Genomic DNA, 14609 nt, shown 5'->3' on the forward strand with positions numbered 1-14609 from the left:
TTTTTCGACTTGCAACTCGAATTCCATGTATTTAATTTCTCAAATAAAGCGACAAGTTTAACACGCACTGAGATAACACTTTTAGCAAACGGTAATTAAGTACATCGCACTTTATTATTTTTATTAATTAATGAAATGATTTATTATAATGAAAATCAAAGAATTCTATAATTTAACTTTGGACTATTTCTATATAACTAACAATTCTCTCGGTGAATTGATATATTTCAGAATAAAACCTAGTCTTGCTTCTCCTTTTCGTTTTCCTTATATTCTTTCCTAAATACAAAAATTTATCGAAAAAGTCGTTAAAAAAATTAAATACTATTTATTTTTTTTCCAGTTGATATTTTGAAAGATTTAATTGTTTATATTTATTTAATCTCTCTACGTATATTTTTTACTTATACTTAAAAATAATATATGTGTGTTTACACACACACACACACACACATAGTTGAAAAAATTTATACTGATTTATTATGCAAAAGTTCCAAACATTTTTTTTATTATTTAAGGCTGCAATTATATATTAAATTTTATAATAATAATGTAAAGCGTACAGTGTTTTTTAATTATCTATTTGCAAAATTTACTTTACACACTAGTCTCATATATGATAACAATTTCTATTCTACACTATTTCGATTTTATCTTGTAAAAAAAGAACAAAGCTTTTTAGTGTTAAACGGATATAATTAACGATTATTGGTAAACCATTATTATATCTTTTTCCCATAATAATTTAATTTAGATTTCTTGAATTAAATTATTATTATATTCTATTATCTAAATCGTTCGTAATATTTTTACTTGTGTTATTATTGCGTTTCTAACGAGAAAATCAAATTAGATTTCTCGTTATTTGATATATAATCTCAACAGAGATGCCACTGTATATGACCCATTCTATCAATATTACGAGCCACTACTTTTTTCTGTTTTATTTAAAATTTTCATCATCGATAATAAAATCAATTTATCGAAAAATCGAACTGCTTTGATATTGCACATCTTGTTTCATTTTTATATACAGACCAATTCAAAATTAGAAAAGAAATGTATTCAGCGAGAGAAAGAGAGAGAGAGAGAAAGAGATAAACGACAATGACCTAAGATTAATTTATTATGTGTGTTCGTATATCGTAATCAATGATTGCCTGATCTATAAAATTAGCCACGTATACACCATGTATGTCGCAATACCAATAAGAGAATACAAGGCATACGTTATACACGCGCGAAAAATATGTTGCTTATCCACGGAATGCCGCAGCGATTGTACATATATACATATAATATATATGTACATTTGTTACGTATATATCCATATACATGCATGTATATAAATTCCCAATGCGACAGTACGTGATAAGCGAAATCACACTAGTTCATTAAATTGCGTTTCAGTATATTTTGATCCAATTACGAAGATTCATGAGAGAAATGTCTCATTAGAAAGTTAATTCAACGTGAAATATTTAAGCGATTAAAATGCGATAAAAGATGATTGATGACGATAATAAAATATATTAGAGATTCAAAAAATGTAAAAGATCGTAAAGAATCTAGAGCGAAGTAAAAAGTTCATAAAATCAACTATATATAGTTTACATCTTTTATATACACATATAGTTTTTCTTAGATGCAAAATAATGAAGAAAATTAATCTCAAATATATATATATATAAACGACATTTGGTAAAAGAGAAAACAAACATATATAATAATTCCAATTATAGACAAATATTAACAAGGATTATATTTTTGTCCAAAAATCTCCTGTAAAAATTAGATTTTCCGAAAATTGTCATCGACTTGAATAATTAAATAATGACGAATACATTGACATGCTAATTTATCCTAAATTCTGATAGCTCGGGATGTGAAAGAAAAGAAGATTTCGATGCTAGAATTGTCTTCTGTTTATTCTAGATGTTCTTGTCAAAGCTTTTGACGTAAAATGAGAGCGATTTGCACTGAAAATATTCTCTTATTCCATCTTGTCCTTGTTCTCATCTTGGATTCAAGACAATTATATATATTTAATTTTATTTAATACTTATATCAGGTTTGCTTTCTCTTATCTCTCCAAAAAATGTGCTCGTTTGATGTAATCCTGTATAGATAAAGAAATTTACGGAAATTAAATAATTCTCATAATAATCGCACGAATGATTTGCGTAACTAACGTATAAAGAGGAATACTATTTTTCATGGAATGTGTAGTCAATGTTTTTTTCATGTACAAATTAAACCATAGAGATAATTATGAATTACAATTATTTTCTATAGTTTATAATTTGAACGTTGCGACGAACGTTTATTATAGACTTTATCATACATAATATTAATTTGAAATCTCTTAATTTATCGCAATTGGCGAAAAACTCAAATTAACTTTTTTTCGTTGCATTTATAAATATCAAAGACACTTGTCTCTTTTTATATTTTTGTTCTATACATTTTCCAATCATTTTTATCAAGCATAAATCTGATTTCGAAAATTTCATGTTACCTTGAAAGCGTCTGCTTATTAAAGTCACTTTCCTTCTCTTTATGAGTTTATTATTATTACTTCAAACTCTTATCTACTTATTATTTCTATTTATTGTATTATTATTTCTAAATTTCTACTTTGGAAATCTTTTTGCGAAACTAAAAATGCTAAACACAAAGTGCAGGTGGCTCTTGTTTTATCCACGATGCTAAAATTGCTAAAACGAAAAATGGTTAAGGGCGATTTCGGCGTTTCCGGCCGACAGGTAACGACGAACGTTGTAATCTTCTCTTTCTATGCGACTGTATGCGTGTGCATATGCGTATCGTTGTTCAAGGCACGCACCTGAGCGTGAAGCGAGAGACTAGCATTGATGTATCAATATGGCTTCCATCTGCGAGCTCGAGCTCGAGTCAGTACATTATTACGACAGCTCTATAACAAAAGAGCTGTGACTCGAGGTATAAATGTATATGCTATAAGCAACAAGAGATGTAGGATGCCATAAAAGTGTGATGACTTTCTAATAATAAGTCAAATCATTCAAATTGAAATTTTCTTCATTTCATTTTTCCAAAATATGTAATGTTTCTAACATAAAATTAATATGATAAAATTCTAATCATTGTGAAATTATTTTTAGTACAAAGTTTTAATAATTACAGAAGAATACGTTTTTTTTTCTTTTTTTTAATGACATTTAACAATTATGATAAAGTACAAGGTATAAACGATACTTGAAGACTATTCAATTCTATTCGTTATAAAGATAAAAAAAGCAAGAGAAATATGATTCAGGCCATATGCGCACATATAGAGAAAATATTAAGAGTAAGAATTTTGGAAATAATAAAATCGACAAGATTCTGATACGACTAGTAAAGATTAATAAACAAGTGGGAGCACACTTTATATCTATATGAATTTGTATAATATTCCTAATATTTAAATTTGTTCTATTATGCGCAGATCTTTAGGGGAGAAGCGATATGGTATACATATATTGTATATTGCATATCTAATTTACTCCCATCAGCTTTTGAGAGTTTCATGTCGTCGAGCTAATTACCGAACTTGCTAGAGCTGTGGAGATTGCACTTGTACGATAATTGTGTTCGGATAATTAAATCGAGCATTTTTTCCCGACAAAGCCTCGAGCCTGGCTCGCTCGACGATGTCGTCAAGTGGAACACGATATTACAATGAGATTTAAAGACGATCGATATTCTGTGCGTTAGACATGCGGGTCACGAGACTCGCCTACGAGAATCCACAATCGAGGATTTCGAGACTAGGACGACGTAAAATCAAGAAGAACTCGATCATTCGATATTATCAAAATGAAATGTGCATAATGATGGAATAATACTTTGATGAGAAAACAAAAAGACATGATATATAATAAAAAGGTGATAAAGGAAGAATCGTGTCATATATGCGATTATGCATAATGTATCTGTATGCAAAACATGTGGGAAAGCGAGAGGGAGGCGTTGGCGTTTTCAAGGCGGAACACCGTATTTACCGTCGTTAGGAGAATGCAATACAGTTGTGCAGTTATCCGTCATTATGTACCAAGTTGCGGTACTTTCTGCGAGCCGATCTAACTAGCCGCATCCTGCCGCTTCTCCATCGCGGTATCTTGCTTTCGCATTAGAACGAAATGTCCAAATTGAAAACACGAGAAATAAACGCGCAGCTATATATAAAATAGCGAGACAACATTTAATTGGAAAGCAAAATATGCATTCTTCTCGTTTTTCTTCAAATTTTCTTATTTGCAGTATCAAACGTATTAATATATGCCGCGTGTATATATATTTTTCGTCTTTTTTTAAACTTGAATTTTGCATATCGATATACAACATACATATGTATATGTAACTATTACAACATATGTATGTAACTATTATATGCATAAGATGAATTTAAAATGTCGACTGCTACTAATAATGCAGATGTAGGAAATTATTAATATAGTTATCATATCCTGACTTGTTAGTCAATTGCATAGAGCGCGAAGCATATTATCATGTATATAATTCTAAATGCATATGTGTCATATTTTTCATATGCATCTCGTTTCTCACGAGTCAAGCTGACTTTTTACAGTATGGAAAAAGTGTCTACTGATTAGGGTGAGAAAATTAGCCTTTATATAGCGAACTAGATCGTCGGATACTTTCTCATTTTTGCATATGGCAAAATAAGACTCGTTGTCACCTCTTAACTTTGTAAGATACAATTTATAATTTTTATTAACCTACTATATTTTAAATGTGCATAGAAAGATTGTTTTATATATGTAATGTAATTTTACAGAATTTATGTGTACAAATTGCATAAAATATTTTTGATAATTATTAAATTTAAAGTAATTTAAATATAAAACCTTTATATAATTGATTAATTTATCATTTTCACATAAATATATAGCCTATATAATACAAAATGATAACTTGTCTAATTTATGAAAGAAAAAATTAAATATACACGCATAAAGACATTAATAATATAACTTGAAGAATTGATGACATAAAAATAGGAGTTGCAAGAAAAATGAAGAAAAATTTTTCTTTCTTTCTGGAATCACATAGTTTTGCCATGACGACTCATGTCAGTCTCATCACATTCCTCAATAACAAAGAAACTTCTTATTACGATGTGCGCGTGCGATCGTTGCACGTTTATAGACGACGCAATGCATAACACGATCGTTGAATTCCCACGTGTCAGTGAACCGAAAGCGTCGCAACTAACTCGGCCACGTGCAACGATTCGATCTGTTCTAGTTGTAGAACTCTCTCTCTCTCTTTCTCTCTCTCTCTCTCTCTTTTTTTTCTTTTTTTTCTTCTAACAATAAGAATCAATATCCATTTCTGTGTGAAAATATTTTGCAATTATAAACATTTTTTTTTAATTTTCTGGACAAATTTTTTATTAAAATTATTAATTATTTTAAAGATTTATATGATTATAATTACAATTTAAAAATGTGTGTTATTTATTTTATTTCTGATATTTCATATAATGATGTACATTAATTACTTTAAAGATTTATTTATATATATATATAATTTCCTGTATATGTACATCAGTGCCTGCACGTATACGCACAAAATTAAAATCTACATTTAATCTGTTTTTCATTTAGCAAACGAATGGTTTTCGTATCGTTTTCAATGTAGTGACGGAATCTGATGTTTATCGTCTCCGTACTACATGGCAGCAGTCATATTAAGTCGCTTCGCGCAAGTTTGAGAGCGTTCTCCAGAACTCGTCGGTATATTCACCTTATTCACCTACGAGAGCCAAGTTATATGAATCAACTGACTCACAACTCACAATCGCCACGCCTTCGTCGAGCCTCGCGAGCACAATTCTCTTTGTTTTGCATTGTACACCGCTTTTTCAAACAGTCTTGTTTTTTGCGATCTCGCTATTAGACTAGAAACTTGACAGTCAGAATTAACAGAATAGAAATTCGAATAGTATATTATTAATAGGTATTGCAGCTATTATAATTATTATGTGTGTATCACAAATAGTGTCGCGTAGATCATTTGATACGCAAATCACTTGATGATTCTCTTTAATTTATTATATATATATATATATATATATATATGTATATGTATGTATAATATAGTCACATGCATATATTTTGTCATTTATAATTGGTACATAGGTTTTAAAAAATAAAATATATGAGATACATATGGAACTAATAAATAGAGAATTCCGTATAGATAAATTCTACATATAGAAATACATTCTAAATTTTATGAATCATGTAAAATAAACAATTTATTGCAAACGGCGAAGAGGAATCCATATATAAGAGAATTTTATTTTTGTATTTTGTAAAGAATAAACGCGGTTTGGATTGGACATTTCCGTTTAATTATATTGATAAATTTTTTCTTAAAGAAATTGTTAATAATATTTTTCCATTAATTGAAGGAAAAAACAATATATGTATATGACAGGAGTGCAAAGAGAGCATATTGCTTCTTACAATTAGTGAAAAACTTCGTTTATATATGTATATACGTATCTTATATCTACGCATTTTTGTATAAAAGAATTATTAATCTCACATTTTTTAAATTTTAGAAAAAAACAAAAATATTTTATTTTTGTATTATTTATTTCATATTTTCATATTACTTAGAATATTGTACGGAAAATATATGTAGGTACATTGCTGTGAAAATTATATAATATATCATATTTTTTAATTTTAGATTTTAGATTACTTGAAGATGATGTTATATAATATGTGAATTCTCTCATTTTTATTTCCAACGACTGTCAATCATATAAGTGATATTGAATCATGAATTGAAATTGAAAATTTTTACATTTTGTTGCAATATAAGTATAATATTTTACACTTTGTTACGTTTTTTTAATATAAAGGACGTGTGTAATTATAAGCTGCTTGTTTCACGAAATGGAAATTTTTTTTAAAATAAAGATGAAGAAAAGAATCAGAAGAAAATTAACAGATAATTTAATTACATCATTTCCGCTATAAGCATAAAGCATAATTTTTTCTTAATGTATCTTTATACTTGAAATACACAGCATAATATGCTGAGCATATTTTTTCGTGATTATATATATCTCGCAGATGTCCCGTAAATGTACACCTGCGGTATTCTTACGGATTACACATTAAATTATGCTTTCTAACGGCAGTTTGGGAAATTGCTTTGAATAGAATGCGCAGTATATTCGTGATTTGTCGAATCGAGGTCCGCACATTTTTTGATTCCTCACAGCGATCTCTGGCCCGCAACAAAAATCATTACTCTATTTTTACTACTTTTTCTCGTTTATGTACTTTAGATTGCATTAAACGAAAACAGGATAGCGACACTAATGGATTAATCAGTCTATTTCTAACTGTTGAATGGAGCAATTGTATATAAATGTTTTTATATGTATGTCTATTAATGACGTTCAGCTAGAGTAATCATACTTGAATTAAAATTTACAATTGTGCAATTTTTCTACACAAATAATGAGGTAGAATTTATGAAACCAAAGATTGTGTGAAATTAATTATTTATATCGTTCTTAATCTACAGTACTGAGAATTTATCAACTTAAGGATCTACTCGAGTAATCGCGCAAAAAGGAGTAGAGGAATATATTGTAAAATCTCGAGAAATAAAACTAACTCTGATCTTAATCGTAAACATTAGCAAGACTTGACGATATATCTCAAGACTTTATTACACCTTCTATGATTTTTTTTCCATTACTTGTGGACTGTCAGATTTCAAATTTAAAAAAATCCCAAATCTCTTTCTATATATATATATAGTTTTCCGAATTCTTGTGGATCTGTAATTAATCATAATTTTTTTAGTGTTTGCGACCAAATGTATTGTATTGACAGTGGAAGAAAATGATGACCGATAAATAATGCATGAATTCAATTCACACGCACACGACATAAAATGCTCTCGTAGTGCAAAAAATTTATACTAAAACAATTTTATTTTGTACGTGTTCTTTCACAATAACAAGGATGAATATTTATAGAATCTTAATAACAAAAATCTGTATAATCGTAAAACATTCAATAGCCTTGAAACCGAATGTACTTGAATAAACTAAAATTGTACGAAAAAGTCCATAAATTTTAATATAAAGAAATTATCGAATTTTAGTAAAATTTAATGAAACTTTAATTTTAGACATATAAAAGTACACAAGGATGTTGAAGTTAAGAATGAAATGTTGTAAAATTTATATTTATAGGAACACAAATCTTCAAGAACCAATGTTAGCAGAGATTAAAGTTTTATGTGTACATAAATTGTGTGCATGAATGAATATATGAGCGATTCTTTTCTCACGTAAATGTAAACGTAAGCGTTTGGGATGATATCCTAATTTATCCTTGAAGATAACGGCACACAAGAGAGAAGCGTTATGTAATTTGGCATGTATCACAATGTGAAACTGCATTTTTCTCGCAAGTCTTGTTCACAAATGCCGACTTATTTCAAAGAATAGTTAAAATAAATAGCTTTATCAACTAATTAAAATTAAAAAGAAATGTTATGTATATATGTATATACAATTAAATCTTTTTTTCAATTTTATTTTCTTTTTTTTCAATTTTTTTTCTTTTTTAATTGGACGAGAAAGTAACAAATCGCTTCATTTAAGTCTCTCTCTGGAATAGGCAGAGATTTAAAATATTTGTAAAAAGTCTTAAACATATTATATGCATATAATTACAAGCTTAATAGAAATAATCTTTGTTAATTTTTTATTTAATTTTTTCCTTTTCTTCCCCCCCTTCCCTCTCTCTTTCGCTTTTTCTCTTATTTTTTTATTCAATGTTTATTTCAATTTTTATTTAATCTAATTTTTTGTTCAAAAATATAAGTGCAAGATTTAAAAAAATTTGTTTCTTTATGTAATTCTAATTATATTTCTTTATTTATTTAATTTTATTTAATTTTACTCCAATTTTTCAGCAAAGTTTATACTTTTCGGAAGAAGAGATTCATAAATTGTTCGCTTGATCTTATTGTCAATCGTCGCAAGATTTGTATCTTTGACAAAAAATATCTTTTGATCACACATTTCGTCACACATCTTGTTCTAAATATATGGCATTTCTTTGCAAACAATAATAAGCAAAGAATAAATCTTTCAAGAGATATTCTTTTCGAAAGTGGCCTCCGTCGTCAGACGAAAATTGCATCTTTAAGAATTGTTCCGATGAAAGTGCATTCTCTTTTATCTACACAATTATTACTCTTTCACCTACTTATTTTTCGTGATGTCAGTCTTTAATTATTAAAAAAGAAAATATCCTCTCTTAGAATAACATTATAAAAATATAATAATAATTTTTAGAATTTCCTAAAATAATAACTTCTTATGTACATTTTGTATTTATATTTATCTCAAGTTATAGTATTTATTTTTATTAAAAAAATAGATTATACTATATATAAAAATATAAAAATTATTAATTATATATTGCATTATTGTGAATTATTTTAATAAAACTTTATTATATAATAAAATAGATAATAATATTGATAAAGATTAAAATTGTTATTATATTATTATATATAATACCATATATAATATTAATAAGAAGAGTATAATAAGCAAAAGGGAAACTACTTTTTTCTCTAGTTTTAAATTCATTTTTTAAATCAAGATGTAATATTTTTTATTATATATTTGTGAAGATTCTAAAACTGTGTCAGCATGTTGCAAGCACAAAACAAATATCGTGTTTATCGATTATCGCGATTATTGCAGTAAAAGCAAAAAAAATTGTATATATTCTCATCAACAATGCACATGTCAGTACTTGTAACATGTTGCAACCAGAAATGACAGCGAAAATTGAAGCAAAAATCCATGCGTATAGTAAATTTCCCTAATATAATCGAGATAATAGGCAGACTTTGATATAAAAAATTGTTATATGTAATATTCCTACAAAACAAAATACTTATTTTTGCAACAACTATGATATCAAAATTAAAAAGGATTCAAAATTTATGAGACAGTGAAGTGTGTGACATAAAATCCAAAAGTATGAAAATGACTTATAGTTTTCTAAAAGAATCTTTGGTTTCTGTTACAGTTCTAGCCATTTTGTTGGCTATCGTTCAGGGAGCTCCCCAGAATCTCAGACGTCGAAACTACGAAGAGTATCCGCGCGAAGCCTATTTCAATGGCTCAGCGTTCCTGAAGCTGAATTCTTTCGTGTCCGTGCATCGTCACAGTGGTCTCAGCTTTCGCACATGCGATCCCGGTCGGTTGTTTCTGCAAAAGTACAACGATGATTCCATCAGTCTCGAGGTGACGCCCGAGGGACTACTCTTTGTTGCTGTAGTCGATCAGCAAAGGTATTGGGCTAGACTGAACGCCAGATTGCTCAACAATATCTGGCACAACGTCAATCTTTTCTTCAGACTGGGCAATCTCACTTTAAATGCCGCAGGACATACTCAAGTAAATACACATTACTTAAAATAATATAAAAATTGCATATAATAAGAAAATATTATAAAATAATTTTATATTTCGAATGTTCCATTTTTAATTGAATATAAACGTAATATTAAATAACTTGTTAATTCAATAACGCATTATAATATTGCATTAGATTTTGTACATGAGATAAAAATAATAATTAAATACATTTAAAAAAGTAAAATTATAAGTAAATACATTTAATTTTGTTAACTTCAAATTTGCGACATTTAAACATTTTTTCTTCAAACTGTGTGTGTAATGTTGTTAAGATTAGTTTATATACATATTTTATAGCTGTTTAATTATTATTGATTGAAAAATATGCGAAAAAATATGATAAAAAAGTCAATTTTAATTTTTAAGCAAGATAGATATATAGGAGTTGTTTTCTTTAGGTGATTGCAAACGCGACTTATAATTCTGCCATTCTGACGCTTCCCGATTACGACGTAAACAGTTCACTCATAATTGGCGAAGAGTTTAAAGGATGCATTCTGCATGGACCTGGAATCCTATTCAACGACAGCATCAATAACGGAGCAGTTTTTGGACCTTGCCCATTGACTATCAAAGGATGTAAGGATACATGATTTGTCTATAAATTTGTCTCAATCAAGTTATTCAAGTTATTCATGGTAGATTATTCTTCTGCACTGAAAAAACGTTGAATAAGCACGCTCAGTAATAAGATAGATCGATAAACGTAGTCATCACACGAATAAGTAGAACAGCCTTAGATCGGAAAATTAGTTGGAGCTATCAAGCTATAACATGTTGTAATAAAGTAGATTGATATCGCGCTCGACGAAAATTGAACATTTTTATTGTTAGTTTCTTAAATAAGTTGCAGCAAGTAACGAATTGATAACCATAAGACATCAATTAATCTTGGAATAAAATCAAGAGCTAGAGAAATAACAAATATTTATAAATGAGGAGAATTTTTAAAGAAAAATTTAACAGTGACTATAAACTATAAGATTTAATTGTATTACATATATAAAATTCTATTGTACATTTTACTAGAAAATTTGAATATTTACATTTATTTAACTTTATTTTATTATATTATATTAATTATTTCTTCTTTTTCCATTTAATGTACATATAGTACATATCGTCGTTTTGGTATTTTAATTATAAACATATATTAATCACATATTTATAGAATTGTTTGTGTTGGATTTTACAATCAGTTATAAAAAATTTATTTCAGAATTAGGATGGAGAAAGATTTTTTTATCATTTCAGAGACAGTCTATTTAAGATAGTTTCTTAAAATCTTTTACCATAATTTTTTTTTTTTAAGATTGGATTGCGAGTTCAAAGTAGTGGCACATTTCTTTTTTCCGAGTAAAGCACACATATGTTTGCTGTTTTCAAAGTTCGTAGAATATGTATAGCTATATGTAGATGCGCATCAAGAGAGAAAGAGAAGGAGAGAGAGATATTGCATGCGAGTTGTGTGAAAAACAAGAAACTTTCAGGTGGAACGAGCAGTCCCGCGAGTGGTACGGGAGCAACTTCCGTTACAACCTCCACCATGGATTTCTGTCACCACGAACCATGCATGATGCATGGTAAATGCGTGTCGCGGCAGGATCGTTACGAATGCCACTGTTACGCCCGGTACTCCGGCAACAACTGCCAGATCGACAATGGTAGACCTCGTCGATATCTCGATTACGTGGGGTTTATGCGGCATTTATGTGGGACGAGCGGATTCATACCCAACGCGCGCGTTAAACGGAAATATTATGTCACAACGTTGTAATTACATGATCGCACGATGAGAAAATATATCATCCTGCTGTAGAGTTATTACACGAACTTTTCTTGTGAACTCTATATGAATTATAAAAAGTGAAAATTAAATCTAGATTAAAGAAACATCTAACTAAAAAAGATTAAATAGCAAATTTTAATAGCGATTTTAAATATAGTATAGTAAAACGCGTATGTTTACATATACGTATGTGTAACATAATTAAGTCTCAAATTATTTATTAATAGTTAATTATCACATTTACACATATACACATACAATTTTAAAATACATAGTACTTACATTTTTATAAGAGATTAAAGTTTTAAGAGGAGATACACTACCGTGTGATAGAATGGGTATGAAATTTGCATCGTTCTTTGCTGATTTGCGTTTGTGTAGCTGTAGATCTATTTTGTTTTGAAACAATTCTTGTATATAAAAATCATAGAAACACTCTCAGGCGTAGAAGACATCTGCTTCAAAGTCATGCTCAGTGATTTTAAATATTATTGTATTGTCTCTTCCCTGCTTTTATCAATGTTGCTTCTCAAGAAAATCGCCTTAAATCAAAGTTCAGCTAATTACTTCATAAGAAGTTGCACAATTGAACACATCAGTGTTACTGCGTGCATAAAGAAATACCGCAGTCTGTATTCTTGTTCTAAACGGAATATAAAATACGCTTAACGTTTCTAACAAGTAAATTTTTTTATCTATATTTATATAATTATTTTATTAACCATGAATAATTAAAAATGTACAATCTCACTTTTTTCCGCGTACAATTAATTAATATTAGCATCAATTAAAATCAGTGTTATTTCGTATCTTCTTTCATAGACTTTTTCAAAATTATCATTGATCAAATTAATGAATCTTTTCGCGTGTCTTTCATAGGTCCACCTTGCGAGAGCAAACCCTGCCACAATGGCGGCATTTGCAGCGAAAACGAGGATGGTGATTTTGTCTGCAATTGTAAACCCGGATTTACTGGTAACCTCTGTGAATCTCAGCTAGGAGTGCGACTATGTGAGCAGAATCCATGTAGAAACGATGGCGTTTGTATATCGCTGACAGATAGCGAGTATAAATGTGAATGTCAAGTTGGTTGGATTGGAAAAAATTGCGAAATTAATATTAACGAATGTGCCTCGAATCCATGCAAGAACGGTGGTATCTGCATTGATGGGATCAATAATTATACCTGTAAATGCGACAGGACTGGGTGAGTCTCTTTCAAATTGAGAAATTATTTTATATTTAATAATGGCAATGAATTTAATTGCGATCTATTGTACAATTCGAATGATCGGATCGTTGTTCGATTTATATTTTATTTTACACATTCTGTTTGCGTATTTTATCATTTTTTCAAATATGTAATATTGAAATCGTGAAACATAATACAATAGATATTTATATATTCTAAAATTTTTAATTAAATGTCTATTTTTTTTAAACTTTGATATATAGATCTATCGATATCTACAGATTTCAAAATATTCCAAAGTTTTTAAATTGCAGAAACGAAGCGCTATACATATAGATTGGTTTTATATATTCTCCATCTTCGATTTTCTACATTACACACATGCAATTTTTATTTCTCGCTCCTCAGCTACGAGGGTATCAATTGCGAAGAGGACATCGACGAATGTCAAGCAAATCCATGCCTGAACAATGGCAAATGCTTCGACTTATATGGCACCTACATTTGCAGTTGCCCGAGAGGTTTCGAAGGTCAAAATTGTGAACTCAATTTAAACGAATGCTTATCCGGACCTTGCGCCAACGGTGGCAAGTGCATCGATGACGTTGGCACTTATCACTGTGAATGTCTCCCAGGATTCACAGGCCGCCATTGCGAACTGAAAGGTCTTTGCGAGAATGCGGCCTGTCCACCCAACAGTATCTGCGTGGAAGACACCCATGGACCCCAATGCGTCTGCAATCCTGGCTTTATGGGTAATCCGCCCAATTGTACCGTCAATTATTGTGCCAGCAATCCCTGCGCCAATGGTGGTACTTGCACCAGTACCAGGGATGATTTTGACTGTACTTGTTTACCTGAATGGAGAGGTAAGAATATCAAAGATAAAGTTATTCATTCTCATCTTATTAACCATATTTGTTTGCTCCTTTAATTTTGTGAAGTATTAGCTTTCATCTTAATACTAAAATTTTTAGCTAAATGAAAAGCAAACACTCGGTAGATCTTGAAGAGAAAACTCTTCTTTTAGAAATTTAATATTATAACTAAAAATTCAGAGAAAAAAAACAAAAGTGAAATATCAATATAATAAAATATTG

General features: G+C 29.4%; 1 protein-coding gene across 3 annotated transcripts in view; it reads left to right on the top strand.

The window, feature by feature from the left end:
* The window catches only part of crb (cell polarity complex component crumbs), a 36187-nt gene that overhangs the window by 7924 nt on the left and 13654 nt on the right, over positions 1-14609 (top strand). For 2 of the 3 annotated variants that reach the window (XM_029299949.2, XM_029299950.2), the window contains exons 3-7: positions 10137-10507; positions 10927-11107; positions 12019-12192; positions 13197-13524; positions 13918-14378. In XM_029299949.2, coding sequence (XP_029155782.2) covers positions 10137-10507; positions 10927-11107; positions 12019-12192; positions 13197-13524; positions 13918-14378 — 1515 coding nt within the window. The remainder of the gene's footprint in view (positions 1-10136; positions 10508-10926; positions 11108-12018; positions 12193-13196; positions 13525-13917; positions 14379-14609) is intronic. The other variant, XM_029299951.2, reaches the window with a different exon arrangement.

Source organism: Nylanderia fulva, unplaced genomic scaffold (assembly GCF_048542155.1).
Source record: "Nylanderia fulva isolate GAGA-0341 unplaced genomic scaffold, ASM4854215v1 Scaffold22, whole genome shotgun sequence".
Taxonomy (NCBI): Eukaryota; Metazoa; Arthropoda; class Insecta; order Hymenoptera; family Formicidae; genus Nylanderia; species Nylanderia fulva.